At 35.7% G+C, this 15328-nt stretch overlaps 1 protein-coding gene across 1 annotated transcript in view; it reads left to right on the forward strand.

The window, feature by feature from the left end:
- The first annotated feature begins 9307 nt into the window (after positions 1-9307).
- Positions 9308-15328, forward strand: part of LOC5566583 (putative transcription factor SOX-15) — a 220892-nt gene continuing 214871 nt past the window's right edge. Inside the window, exon 1 of the mRNA XM_021848848.1 lies at positions 9308-10167. Coding sequence (XP_021704540.1) covers positions 10124-10167 — 44 coding nt within the window. The 5' untranslated portion in view covers positions 9308-10123. The remainder of the gene's footprint in view (positions 10168-15328) is intronic.

Below are 15328 nucleotides of genomic sequence, written 5' to 3' on the forward strand. Positions count from 1 at the left end.
GAATTTGAATCACAGTGTCCGGAATATAAGGCAAAAGAAAGGAAGCGTCTGGAATAAGAATAATGAAGAGCCCAAATGCTTCGTTTTTTTTATTATTCATGTTGCGGAATCAAAAGCTTCAGGCACTACTCGAAAGATAGGTAAATGATTTGAAGGCACGATTGCGCGGAGGAATCATACAGAATGATTTATTTTATATGATTTCTGATGAGTTTTTCGCCACTGAGGCCTTAAGTATTCGATTTTTTTTTCCACTGCGACCATTTGTTTGACCTATTGTGATACATCACCCATTTTAATGTATAACCGTATTCAAGGTGATAGATTACTATGATTAGTTATCCTCAACTCATGATTTCGGTATTTTCAAAATGGGGAATCATATGTCGTATAAACCGAACTACTTTGAATGGAGCTAAGGACCATATATCAGAGGGTTGTAGAAACCCTTGATCAAGATGCTTTAATCTCACAGCAAAAAGTGCAACGCAGTTACACGGAAGGTGTTCAGAGGTTTCTGTTTCCTCGCTACAAAAGCGACAACTATCATCTTAAATTCTCTTGATTAATCGTAAATGATATTTAACTAAACAATGTCCTGTAATTAGTCCTGTGTATGCACACAGGTCTTTTTTAAACAAGGCGAGAAGTTTTTGTGTATTTGATTTATTGGGTGTTATAAACTTTTTAGATTGGCGGGCTTCAATAGTTTTATTCCAGTTGGTGTTTACCATGGCTTTTTCCCAGTTCCTGAGCTCCATTTTAATGGAGCATGGTGAGACTCCACAGAAAGGCTCTGGCCCTTGTAAATGTTGAGATGATCCAACTCTTGCCAGCTCATCTGATTTTTCATTTCCTTCTATTCCCTAATGCCCAGGTACTCAGTAAAGAACTATAGTATTATTTACCGATAATTTTTGAAGTAAGAGAGTACATTCCCAAACCAACTTTGAAGTACATGTGTATGATTTCAAAGCAGGGATTTTTTTTTATTTCCGTACGGGTTTGGGCCGAAGGGTCTCAGATTTTCATGAAACTTTTTCCACAGGCAGGGCTCATCAATATATGAATAAAAAAAAATGAGAAAAATTCAGGGTCGCCTATTTTCCCGGAAAACTCAGTACAGGTCGGACTCGATTATCCGGAGACTCGATTATGCGGGGACTCGATTATCCGGGATTCGATTATCCGGAATTTTAGACTCGATTATCCGGAATTTGTTTTTTGATGTTCTTGTTTTTCAATTTTTATCCATAAATCTGAGATAATTGGGTATTGCAATATACAATATGAATGGTTTTGCAGTTTAGAACATATTTAAGAAAACAGGGGTTTTAAAAGGAATTTTTTGTGTATGCTGGTCAAATTCTTTTTTTCTTGTAAAGACCCCTACTATTGCTAGAAAAAAAATTCTGGCTACGCCACCACGTCATATAAATAAAATAACAAAAAAAGATAATATTTAAGTTCTTTTGTCAATGATTTTAATTGTTAATAGTGATTCGATTATCCGGAGGATTCGATTATCCGGAGTGAAATAAAAATCGATACTCCGGATAATCGAGTCCGACCTGTAGTAAATTTTTTGTTTTCTCCTGACACTACTTACTTTGAAAAATCATAACTCAAGAACGAAGCATCATAGAAACAAAGTTTTTTTTTATGAAAATGAAAGCAAATTTTCTCAGGAATAAAAAAAAATATTGACTGGAAAAAGTTTTCCACAAAATTTTCCACCGTTGAGAAAATTCATAAAGAAAAGCCAGAAAAACTATGCTCCAACTCGTGGAAAAATTCAAAAAAATATTTTTGAGAAGATAATTTCATAAGCTTTAATCGCTGAAATGTTTGAAATGTACTTTTTTTTTTCGTTTTTGAGTTATGGCCAATTTTGTAAAAAATGTGCAAATATGCCATTTTGAGCCTTTTCTTTGAAAAATCATAACTCAAGAAAGAAGCATCGTAGAAACAAAGTTTTTTTTTATGAAAATGAAAGCAAATTTTCTCAGCAATAAAAAAAATATTAACTGGAAACAGTTTTCCACAAAATTTTCCACCGTTGAGAAAATTCGTAAAGAAAAGCCGGAAAAACTATGTTCCAATTAGTGGAAAACTTTTGAGAAGGTAATTACATAAGCTTTAATCGCTGAAATTTTTGAAATGTACTTTTTGTTTCGTTTTTGAATTATGGCCAATTTTGTGGAAAATGACCATAAAAGCTTTTTCTTTGAAAACCCATATTTCAATCGAAGCATCGGAAAAACAAAGATTTTTTATCAATGAAATTGCAAATTTTCAGGCTTCCGAATTCTCACTCACTCTCACGATAATGGATTTATCCCTCACAGTAATTTTCAGCGATCAGCTGCCTTGCGATTTTATCCGTCCACAAAACAAAGCGAAAATAGATAATTGCACATTTCCGCAGCTGTGAGAAGTTTGTTTTCTCTTTCTCCGATAAATGGAGAATTTTTCCTGTATCCATCGCCACGAGCAGCAGTTGCTTATATGCACCAAATTAACCACTCCTTTGGTCAAGTTGGTGTGGTAGTATGGTTAGCGTGCACGTATCGCGGTTGTTTTTAGCAATGTTCTAGGTTCGAATCCCGTCGCCGGCACTAATTTTTGTTTATCCACATAGTGATAATTCTCCGGAGCAGTTGGTGAGCGAAAATATGAGTGAAAAACAAATTATCCACAGAGTGGAGTGATTTTCGTTTATCCACCTTCGTAGCTCCAGGGAAAATTAGTGTGAGCGATAAAAGATGTTCACGCGAGGAAGCGAAAAAAGCATTCTCCTTACGTGCGAAAAATCGTAGATTTCGCATCATTGATACAAAAATTCAGAACCCTGCAAATTTTCTAAAACATCTGAAAAAAAGATATGGGATTGGTTTTAATGAAGTATAAGTCGGAATGGATGATATTTTTAATGAAAAATTACACCGCTAAGAAAAACTGCAAAAAAAAACTGTTTCTGCCTCAATTTTTCATTACATTGAAAAGGGATTCTTTCTTTTCTATGGAACAAATAAGATTATTATAATTTTTTTTATTCAATTATTCAGTATATAACTAACATTTTCATCTTAATACTATCTATTTTTTCAACTGGGAAGATTGTCTTTGGTTGCTAACACCAGAAGATTTTCGTTTTTTTGTATTATTAAGAACAAAGCATGCTGTATTTTCTTGCTTTTCATGTGCATCTGAGAATTCACTAGCAAAAATGCTTCGTTCGTTTTTTGGTATAAATGAATGATATTTTTTTTGTTCCAGGAATTGAGACAAGGTTAGAACATCTCTCCCGAAGAAATTTTTCAGCCTCTGAATAGTCATTTTCAGTTGCATAGATAAATTCCCAATCTTTTTTAAATTGGTCTTTCACCTTTTGCGACACAGCCCAGTCGAAAAATTGTTTGGCGTTATTAATTTCTGCTGACTTTTCCCATATCTTTTTTCAGATGTTTTAGAAAATTTGCAATTGCTTCGATAAAGAATCTTTGTTTTTCCGATGCTTCGATTGAAATATGGGGTTTCAAAGAAAAGGCTTATATGGTCATTTTCTACAAAATTGGCCATAACTCAAAAATGAAAAAAAGTACATTTCAAAAATTTCAGCGATTAAAGCTTATGAAATTACCTTCGCAAAAATATATTTTTGAAAGTTTTCCACTAATTGGAACATAGTTTTTCCGGCTTTTCTTTACGAATTTTCTCAACGGTGGAAAATTTTGTGGAAAACTGTTTCCAGTTAATATTTTTTTATTCCTGAGAAAATTTGCTTTCATTTTCATAAAAAAAAACTTTGTTTCTACGATGCTTCTTTCTTAAGTCATGATGTTTCAAAGAAAAGGCTCAAAATGGCACATTTGCACATTTTTTACAAAATTGGCCATAACTCAATAACGAAAAAAAAAGTACATTTCAAAATTTTCAGCGATTAAAGCTTATAAAATTATCTTCTCAAAAATATTTTTTTGAAAATTTTCCACGAGTTGGAGCATAGTTTTTCCGGCTTTTCTTTACGAATTTTCTCAACAGTGGAATATTTTGTTGAAAACTTTTTCCAGTCAATATTTTTTTTTTATTTTTGTGAAAATTTGCTTTCATTTTCATAAAAAAAATTGTTTCTATGATGCTTCGTTCTTGAGTTATGATTTTTCAAAGTAAGTAGTGTCAGAGGAAAACAAAAAAATTCCAACTGAGTTTTCCGGGAAAATAAGCGACCCTAATTTTTTCGCAACTTGTTTTTATTCATTTATTGATGAGCCCTGCCTGTGGAAAAAGTTTCATGAAAATCTGAGACCCTTCGGCCCATTTTGTACGGAAATAAAAAATATCCCCAGCAGCGAGCGCTGCTTGGCTATCAGAAAAAATGCATATGTTGGAATGCTTGTATTTTCTTTTTTGGCAAATAGAAGCACATTCTAGTATAGCTTGTATTTCAGCCTGGAAGACGGTTGGCTATCTACCTATTGAGACTGATAAACATACACCGGGACCTGTAACACCAGCTCCCCCTTGATCGTTTTGTTTGGAACTGTCAGTATAGAAGAATATTGAACCTAAGCGAATTTGTGGTCCTCCCACATCCCAGACAGAGCGATCCGGCTCTACTACATTGTACCTACGATCAAAATAAAATGTCGTTACCATCCAGTCATTGTTGACTGCAACTAATGGATTAATTATAACTTTTTTTCAAAATTTTCAAATGATCTTTTATGACACCATCATAAAAAACCGTAGTTCGTTTAAGCCGTAGTGCGGCTTTTCCAGCATCTAGTTGAACGAATTGATACAGAGGGAGTAGATTAAGCATTGCATCTAATGCTTTTGTAGGTGTGCTGCGCATTGCGCCTGTTATGGATATAGTAGCCAGTCTTTGTACTTTTTCTATTTTTTTTATTGCACACTTTTCCAAAGTCTTTGGCCACCATACTAATAAAGCATATGTTATTCTGGGTCTCACAATAGCCATGTATATCCAGTGGATCATAGCTGGCCGCAGTCCCCATTTATTTCCAAAAGTTCTTTTACTTATCCATAGTGCATTTGCTGCCTTATCGAGTATGTTACTTAGATCCCAGATATTTAACTCCCAGAACTTACTTACTCCCAGATATTTAACATTCGATGAAAGTGTCATTAAAGTCCCTCTCATACGAAGATCAGATATCTTGAATGTTCTTTTTTTGTAAACGGAATGATGCTTGTTTTGTGAGGATTGATGTCCAGTCCTTCAGATTCGCACCATTTAACGATCAACGCTCCGTCATCGTAATCATCGTCATCATCGAAACTTTAAAAGCAGTTTTTCTTTTCAAAACTAAAAATTTTTCGATGCAAATGTGTTCACTGTGTTTCAGTTGGAGAATAGAATACAGTGAACGCATTTTCCTGTAAATTTTCTTGATTTTGAGCGAAAAAACTGCTTTTGAAAATTTCGAAATCAATGACGGATCCTGCCCCCTTAATAGTGTAGTTTATAGCTGCTTGCATTCTGCTTGCTATGATATTGTCATGTCTTCCTCTGACTACAGTCGACTCTCCACTTCTCGATGTTCTACATCTCGATATCTCTCCCTATGTCGATGATTGCTTCGGTCTCTTCATTCTGCATACGATTTCTCTCTCCATATCTCGATATGCTCCTTATCTCGATATCTCCATATCTCGATGTGTTCCTGTTGATTGTTTGTTCCCAATTTTCTCTCCGTATGTCGATATGAACATTATCTAAGGCTACTAGACTAGACTTAAGCGATTCAGAACAATTTGGAAACTTGAAATGAAGTTTGTTTGTTTATTATTTTCCTAGTAACGGAGTGATTTTCAATCTAGTGTTCATTAAATTAATGTTCTTTGTCTCAATCTTATTATCTCGATGGTCCCTTCGATATCGAGAAGCGACTGTATAATAACAATGTCATCTGCAAACCCAATTACTTCAAATCTCTTTGCTTCTAAACTTGCCAGTAGTTCATCAACAACAAGTGACCAGAGAAGAGGCGAAAGAACGCCTCCTTGTGGACATCCTTTCACTGCTTTAACAGATATTAATTAACTACCGAGTTTTGCTGATATTTTACGTTTTGATAGCATTTCATTGCGTCGATATTGAAGGGACCATCGACTCATGGAAATATCGAGCAATGGAACAGCAATCCTTTGGGAAGCTGCTTCTAGGGATCATCATAGTAACCATGACATTTTGTTTTTAGTATGGTTCCATGAGTCAATATCGAGTCGTGGAACATCGACTCATGGAGGTATCACTGTATGCCGTTTTCGCATTCGTATATCGTGTGGCAGGTACGATGATACTGTATGCCCAGGGAAGTCAAGGAAATTTCCATTACGAAAAGATCCTGGACCGACCGGGAATTGAACCCAGACACCTTCAGCATGGCTTTGCTTTATAGCTGCGGACTCTAACCACTCTGCTAAGGATCGTCTTGAGGAATCTCACAGAGGGATTTGTTCCATATGCTTTTTGATTATTTAAACTTCGCTGAGGGCTTAACTGTCCATAATATGAATCACAACGGTATTTCAACCTAAACTGTAAGGTCATCTTCTGGGTCGTACACGACACTGAAGACGGCCTTATTGTTGAGATCAAAATACGCGTATCTGTCAAAGGATGCTAACTCTAGCGGAATGGAATGGTATAGTACTAAATTCAATTTTTCATTTATTTTTAGTTGTTCCACTAAACAGCTCAATGATTTATTATTTATTGATGCAAATAATGTGGAAAATCATGAGGGTTCGATCTGTGTTTTCAGTAGCCGATAGTTATGCGAAGCAACTCCTTGTGGTTGATCCGAATAAAACTCGGTGAAATTGTTGATGGAAAGCATTGAAAATAATATTGTCAATATTTTGGTCTTCTAGAAGTCGCTTAAGATGAATTGTCTTGCTTTAAGTATAAAATTTTCTCAATCATTTAGCAGTGGAACTTATTAGTAATATGTTAACATTAGTTCAATACTGTGTTTATTTTCGGAACGGTATTCGGTCAATTGACCCTTTTTACCAGATCCAGATGGCGGTCGGCCAAACGGCATTCGTCCAAATGCAATTCGGTCATATGACATGGAACCAACTAAGACATAGACTTGCAGATGTAGGGGTTCCTGGGGTAATATGCACCACCTAAGGAAAATGTGCCAAAATGGCCACTAAACAACATGTATGTAGTGTTTTATTATACGAATCTAGTTGGTTTGGGTTCACCCTACATGGTGTCGAGCGAATTTTCATCATAATTACACACTTAAACGGTTTCGCCGAGAATCCAACAGCTGATATCTCGGTAATAATTTGACGATTCTCGGTAAAACTTTTACCGAGATCTCGTCGGATTTACGGAGTTTACGTCGGATTGCCGAAATCTCGGTAAAATAAGTACCGAGATTCGGCGTTAAAATTTACCGAGCTCTCAGCTGTTGGGTTCTCGGCGAAAAATTTTACTGAGGTCGGTGAAATAATTTAAGTGTGTACATTAGATTGTTGGAAAATTAAAGTTTTTTCAAACACTACTTTTGCGTGAATTAAGATTGATGCGGGGCACGTAGCACCGCTTTTTGGGGCAGAACGCACCACAACATTGAGGCGAGACGCACTTAAGCAAAGGGGCATGATGCATCACAACATTGAGGCAAGATGCACCATCGTGTTTTGAGCATAATTTTAATTATCGTAAAAACGCTAGTTTTGGTTGATTTTCGTCTAAAAGATGATAAAATTGTGCATAAATACGTTAGTAAAGACTTCAAATGACCTATCTTTTATAATTGTAGTTTATTTTGGAATGGATCGTTCTGCCCCGACCAATGAAGTGCATGTTGCCCCAACCGGGCGCTTAGCAGACAATGTTATGGAAAATAGAAATCATTGTGTTATTTCGTCAAATCATGTCATCAACAACATACCCAGTCTCTAATCATCTGTTTTATGGTTAAAGGTTGTAAAAATTATCAATTCATCGCTTTCAAAACAACAAGTGAAATGATCGGGAAAGTTACATCAGAATCGTGGTTTTCGAATTTATTGTTATATCTTCCTGTTAAGTTTTCAAAATGTTTTAAATTCTCAGGGTGTCAACAATTTGCAACGTTTCATCAATCCGCATGGTGTTTTTCTCTCAAAACTCGTTTATTTCAGAGAAGTTGACAAGGTGCGTTTCGCCCCGGCAGTGCATATTACCCCAGGAGCCCCTATGACATAAATCGCACAGTTTTATGTTCTTCAAAAATTAGCAGCATAATGCTCTCGTTGGCAATGTATGTCTGGGAGAAATAAATTTCACGTTGGTTGAAGTTCCCATTCTATAATTCATCAGTTTTATTCAATTACCACAATTTGAATTAAAAATTGTTACTGCTATATTCTGATATTGTGCATTTCTAATGGTTGGTAAATATTATATGCAACTCAAGGTGCAATTAAAAATGTTGCAAATGTCAAAACTGGAAAAGCAGTTTTCTCTTTTTAAACAAACAAATTAAAGAAAATAAAAACACACAGCTCTTCCATTTTAAAAATAAAAAAACTGTGTGTTTTTTTTTTTTGATTTGTTGGTTTAAAAAGAGAAAACTGCTTTTTCAGTTTGGACATTTGCTCCATTTTTACTTGGGCCTTAATATAATAAATCAATTGATTTCCAGATAAATGTCAACGCAGACATACCTGCAACCAAAATTATTGCCACTTACGTCAACCTCCAAAACAAAAAATAAGCGAATTCTTCAATGAAAACATCAACACCTCCAGTGAACCTGACTGTGCCTCCACGGCAGTGCTTTTTAATTAATTCCGTTGAACTACATAGCGTTAAGACATGCTACAACAGAAACAGCAGTACATAACTGTAACCGTAAATATGTACTGCTGTATGTATATAATGAATGAAATCACGGCATATGCTTCAAGAACAAGATAAAGCGAACCGAGTGAAGAGATGAATGATTAAAAAACTGTTGAGTTGACGGATCCCGCTGAGACGCAGTCTCTCCAAGCTCTTTGCGCAATGATTTTTGCTGGGCTATAGGGTCATCTCTTTCTAATTCGAGTATTCAGCGATCACCTATCTTTATCCAACTGATTCCATCCCTTTCATCTCACCTGGTTCACCTGAGCCTGTTCCGTACTTCTCTCGGAGTTTCTGAGTTTATCGCGTTTGCGCTGGTCTTACCTGTACTATTTCTCACTCACTCTCGACGCGACACCAGTTTTCTTGCTCTAACCCCTCCAGGTTTGCAGGGACCCCTCGTCGAAAGAGCAGTGCAGCGTTTCGCAGCGAAACCGGTTGTCTGAGCTGCGCGAGCTCACCAGCTGTGAGAGGACGCAAGTCACTCCGAAGGCGACTTACCGCGCCGAGGTCTCTCACTCGTAGAATAACGCGCGCACGTATCGCACGTTGTTGCTTCGCATCCGTCGTCTTTCCGTCGCTATAGCTTACAGTTCTGTGTGATGCGCCGCTCTGCTGGACGATTCGCCGCTCTCGTGTGATCGATCCTGCGCAATACGCGGGCAAAGGATCTGTATTGTCGGATCGCGTAGTCTTCAACAGGTTGGGGTCTGTGTTTTTGTTTCGCGCTCTCATCGAAGACAATCGTGTCAGGTTAATTGGATAATTATCGCTTTAGTGGATTGTGTGAAGAAACCAGCGGAAGTTGAAGGGAGATTCTCCGCGAAGAACCTGTGCGAGTGGAGTTAAGGGGTGTTAATTAAGCTGACAAACGCAAGGTTAACGCTACACCTGACGAAGTGATTATATTTGTTAAAGTGACAACTCAAGGAGTATGATGGTTAGTGGAGGTATTGATGAATGTTAACTACAAATGTTCGATGGATTCAGAAGAAAACGTGATTTATTGAGGTTGAATCAGTGTCGATCAACCTGAGGAAATATCTTGAGGAAAAAACAAGTATTGTTAAGTGATGGAGTGTTATGTGCATTGAATAGTTTGAGTGAATCAAACTGATAAAGAAAAGTGCTAGAGCAATTCAGAACAACAATCGAGTTGATCGCAGTGATTCGATCAACAATTAATTCAAGACGAAAGAAAGTTGGTGTTCGTGAAAGGTGAAGGACAATCGTTGAAGCAGAATGGAATCAGACGGGGAACGTGACAACGGCTATAGCCATTACAAGTGAGTGTGTCCTAGAAATATCCATTTGTAGTTAGTGTAGTTGCACTTGAAGAAATGCCACGGAAAGAAGTCGTGATTTAGTGCGAAGCTCTATCCGGTACCGTCGGAGTCGAAGTCAATAAACTTGCGGTAGGATTTTTGAGTTCGCGGTGACAATGCAATGAGTTGGTGAACAACGGTTGAGGCAAGGAACTCTCATTAACATTTTGATAGGTACCGCGAGCGTAAGTGCCTCCAGCCGGTGGACACGATGAGGTGCGATGGCACGAGTGCATGCTGATGAAGAGCAGAACACTTGCCGCCTAGAAGCCGATCGATGGAGCGGATGTGCTTTTGGTTGGAAATTTCGGCTTCGGCTGCGTTCAGTGCCGAATTTGGGCTTCGGGCGTTCCGGGTTAGATTTCATGAGAGGGCTTTAAATACAAAATGTTATACAGAATATAGTTTAAATCATAAAATTTCCTGAACATTTTTTTTCTAATTTTGGTGTATTATTGAATACTAGCTTAAAATGGAGACATCAACAAATAAACTACTTTATAAACACTGTGAAAGTGCTCTGAAAACACAGAACATCAGTGAAGATGTAATGTCAAGAAGTAAAGGATAATGGTTATAATTTTTAACATAACCCGACATCGACATGCGGCTGGTATGCGGTGGTAATCATACTCCATCGAGCATTTTGCCTTAACGCTGTTGTTAGGTTCTAACCTCAAATTATTGCAGCCTCAAATACTGCTGAGGTGTTTCTTCTATATTCTATCCATTGAGATAAGTAGTAATAATATCCGGAAAATCCCCCTTTGCCACCCCTTAAATCCGACCCTGCCTGCACTGTGGTGGGAAAGAAAGTGTTTTCGTTCGTTCGGTTCTGGGACTCTTCCGATTCGTGGCCGACTCTGGTTTGGTGCTTTTTTGGTTTAATTTATGATTATTAAATTCAGAGCCGGAGTTTTAAATATGTAAATTGCACCTCGGTGGAGGGAACACAAGTAATTGAACGGAAAGGAAGGAATCAACCGACTAAATCCGTCGCTGGGGGGAGGGGGATCGGGACAGGGAGGTGCTGCGACCAAGACTCCGTTATTTTATTCCAGGGAGTTTTGAATGTGACCTAGTCAAGTGTGCTAAATTCGGAAAGTGCTTTGTGTTTAAGGTCACGACGATACTAATTGAAACTGTAAATATACAAATACCTTTGAATACTAACGACGCATGGTGGATGGGGAGGCAAGTGTAGTGCAACACGGTCGCTAGAACTAATTTGTGTTTGACACTTTACATCAAATTTGATTTTGAACTTGGAACTGGTGAAATGTAGGGGAACTCAGGGTAAAACCGACACTGTGGGTAAGATCGACACCCTTTGATTTTTCATGTTTTGAGCAGATTTTCATGCAGCTTCCACCACGGTCTATCTTTATTTGTGAAATGTTGTGTTTCGGATGACATTACAACTGACTCTACCAATAAACTGCCAAAATAAACAACAAAATCATATTGGATTATATAGAAGCAACAGCAGTTGCAATATTTCGCTGTTATTATTTAACTATTTCGCGTGTGAAATTTTTAAAATGTCATTATTTGTTTTGCGTCTACATCATCATTTACTATTATTACGTTCATACAAAATAGAGGATAATTTAATTTTTGGGTTTTCGACAGCTGAAAACGCTATTGAAAAATAAATGTCCACTCGGGGTAAGATCGACACTTTCATTTATGGTAAAATCGACACCTTTCTTTGCTAAATAATCTAACTTCAGGGAATCTTTCTTGTCGGAAGACTTGCTCTGTAGTTTATGTGAGTCTTTATTTTCGAATTCCAGTGAAGTTCATGGATGGCAAACTTGTTAACATGTAAAATATGACACTATATGACTTGCCACAAGCTATCATTAAGAATAGGGTAACGACTGTTTATTTTGATCTTAATCGCTAACAGTTGGCGCCAGTGGCAAAAAGTACAGACAAAAACCCTTTGAACATTCAGTTTATCTGTGCTGGCCACCTAGCGGCGACACTGATGTGTGTATTCCTTTCACTGATCGCGCTACGCTGGATTCTCAAATTTCTCAAATTTCAAACACAAGCGCATGGAAGAATGGTAGTCGGTGAACTGTCAAAACGTATGGAAAATAATGAAAAACGTAAATTACTTGCAATTAGGAAACTGGATCGAAAAAGTAGTGATTAGAAATCAAGCGTAATATGAATACATAGCTTTTTGTATTTAGTTCATCTTCCATTGTGCTTTCTTTGCTTCAGGATTTCGTTTTTACTACCACTGAAAAAGAGTCATCTATTGCCTTTTCAGTTTTGAATATCGCCCTATTTAAAAAAAAGTTTCTATGTTTCACGTTTAAACTTAATAGTTTGAAGAATTTTTTCTCATTTGAAATTGAAGAATTAATAGAATTTGAAATGTTTTCACATGAACTAATCTTATTGTTTATTTACAAACCATGAGGTTCGACAGTTTTTAATAACTGTAAATAATTACACTTTTCTGTCTTGTTGAAATAAAACAGTATTTATTTTTAAAACCAATCACTCGTCACAACTTCATCTTTGTAAACATTCCATGAGAACAAAATAATCATATCCATGTGTATTCACCTTAGTTTCATATTCTTAACATAGGACATTTGAAATTTTCACATGTGTTTAATGGATCTTCGGCCTCTCTTCAATAATTTACGTAATATGTGTAAAATCCTTTAGAGGAAGGGGTCATAAATGTCTAAAGTCATGTTTTAACAATTCTTTTTAATATGTCATGTGATGGTGATGTTCACAACGTTTAAATTATAGTCAAAGTGCATGTGTCGGTTTTACCCCAACAGGGTGTCGATCTTACCTGCACTCTCAATTGTCTCACCTAAAAATGATGAAATATCAATTTGATTTAAATCACTATATAACGTTAATATATCATCCAGCGATCGCAAGGATAGATAGATTTATAACCAATATGTGATTCTACAACAATTTTAGGTTCGTTTAACAAGCGAAAGTACACCAAATTTATCAAAAAGCTTAGGGTGTCGGTTTTACCCCGAATTCCCCTATGTTTTCAAACAAAAAACAAATGCGCAAATTTTCACTGGAAAAGGCGTTCCCCTTTTGCTTTGTACAACGTGTGTTTTCATTGCACAATATTTCTGCTCAGTGCTCAGAAATCTCAGTCTAATTATTGTTTGCTCTAACTTCATACATATCCTTATTTTGGTAATATCGTCCAGAGTATTTTACAAATTCATACTGATTATTTTTCAACTCTAATCTACTCATATTCGTAGATGTTATTCTCGTCAGCCATGAATTGATTTTAGATGTCGTTTTACTTTTGTTTCTTGTTGCTGACATCTAAAAAAGATTACAAATTTGCAAAATGTTATATATTTGTTTTACAAATTTATATCAACTTAATATTTTCCTGAGAGGTTAAACAATGTTTAACCATCATAAAAAAGTACAATAATTCAATTAAGTTTATAAATTCTAAAAGCATTTTTGAATTTATCAATGAGGCCTTTAACTAGATTGGCCGAGTTTATTCATCTTACTATAAGAAAAGTTTAAACGGCGCCAAGTATTGAACTGATATGTAGTAAAAAAGATACAGTAAAAACAAACTTTTAATCATGTTATATGTCAAGAATAGGATGGATGAAGTATTATAGACCAGAAGCTGGAGTGAGCAAGTTTTTTTTAACTACCTATATAGATAAAAATAGTAAGGTACAGTGGGGTAAGTTGATCATTCGTCAATATTAAGCATAAATACTTGAATATATTGAATGTTTTCGCCCCATTGCTTCGTTTTAGTTTATATTCTTACGCCCACACTGATATTATTGCAAAACTGGTACTACACGTACACTAACACAAGCAAACTTGTTAGCTGCAAAAAATAATTAATTCGAAAATTGTTTTCCATCCATCAAAAATCCATTGTATCTCTGTCTAAAATGCATTTAAGTTCTATTTGAATAAATCACAATGAAAAATATGTGATTTTTGTAAATACATACAGATATGTTGTACACAGTAGGGGTTAGTCTACTTTTTAATGGGGTGGGGTAAGTGGATCAAGTTTTATTATCATTTATTGGCAGACTGCTTACAAGAATTTAAATAAGTTTTAATATCCACAAATGTTGTTTTCCTTTATTTTTTTCCATCCCTAGCTTAAATTCGTCAAATTGACTATAGAAAATTTGAAAAACAAGTTTGTTTTAAACCTTTCTGGTATAAAAAATATAAAGGATAGTAATTTCAAAATTCACACGAAATTGTTCGTGGTTTTTCTAAGCTGAGTTGCAAAAGAGCAAAATATACTAATTTTGCAATTGAAAGCGTAGTATCGTACCTTATTTGACTATATGAATTGTTCTAGACAGATGATAGAATAGAAGGATTTTAGTTTGTTATTTAAAAGTAAATGTAACTAATATTTTTAAACTACGAGTGTTTTTCGAAAATATCGTTTGGAAATAATCTTACAATACTTCTGTATAACTTATGTGTATAAATGGATGAAATTTCTCGAAATTATTCTAGTCACGATGTATATTTTTTTGTTGGAATCAGTGAGAACTAATGTATACATTTTTTTTCATTATATTTTTTTATTAAATAAAGATACTTTTTAATTTTAAAGTATTTGAATGTAACATTACTAGCACTAACAACAATAACGAGAGTAATATCATTCTTACTATACATAATTACACCATATTTGTTTTGAGAACAGATTTTTGTTATTGGTGATCCTCTTACCCCACCATGGTGGGGTAAGTGGATCATTTGGTGCAAAGTTTTAAGTCACTCATACTCCATAAGTAACAATCAAAAAAATCGAAATAAATGACGATTTGAAGTATATTAGTCCTTTATTTGTTATCCACAGAAAAAAGTTTGAATTACATTATTCACGTTAGCTGTACATAACAATGAAGTTGACTATTGATTTTTCTGTATCCACTTACCCCACGGTACCTTATGGGATTTGTGTGTCACGAATTGGATTGAGAATGCGTCAACATAATTTCACAATTCTTTCACTGTTATAATCATCCAGGGTTCAGACGTGATGGAGAGAATAAAATTCGTGGAAACCTTCGAATGTTGAATAAAAACCGAATCGTCA

Source organism: Aedes aegypti, chromosome 3 (genome assembly GCF_002204515.2).
Source record: "Aedes aegypti strain LVP_AGWG chromosome 3, AaegL5.0 Primary Assembly, whole genome shotgun sequence".
Classification (NCBI taxonomy): Eukaryota; Metazoa; Arthropoda; class Insecta; order Diptera; family Culicidae; genus Aedes; species Aedes aegypti.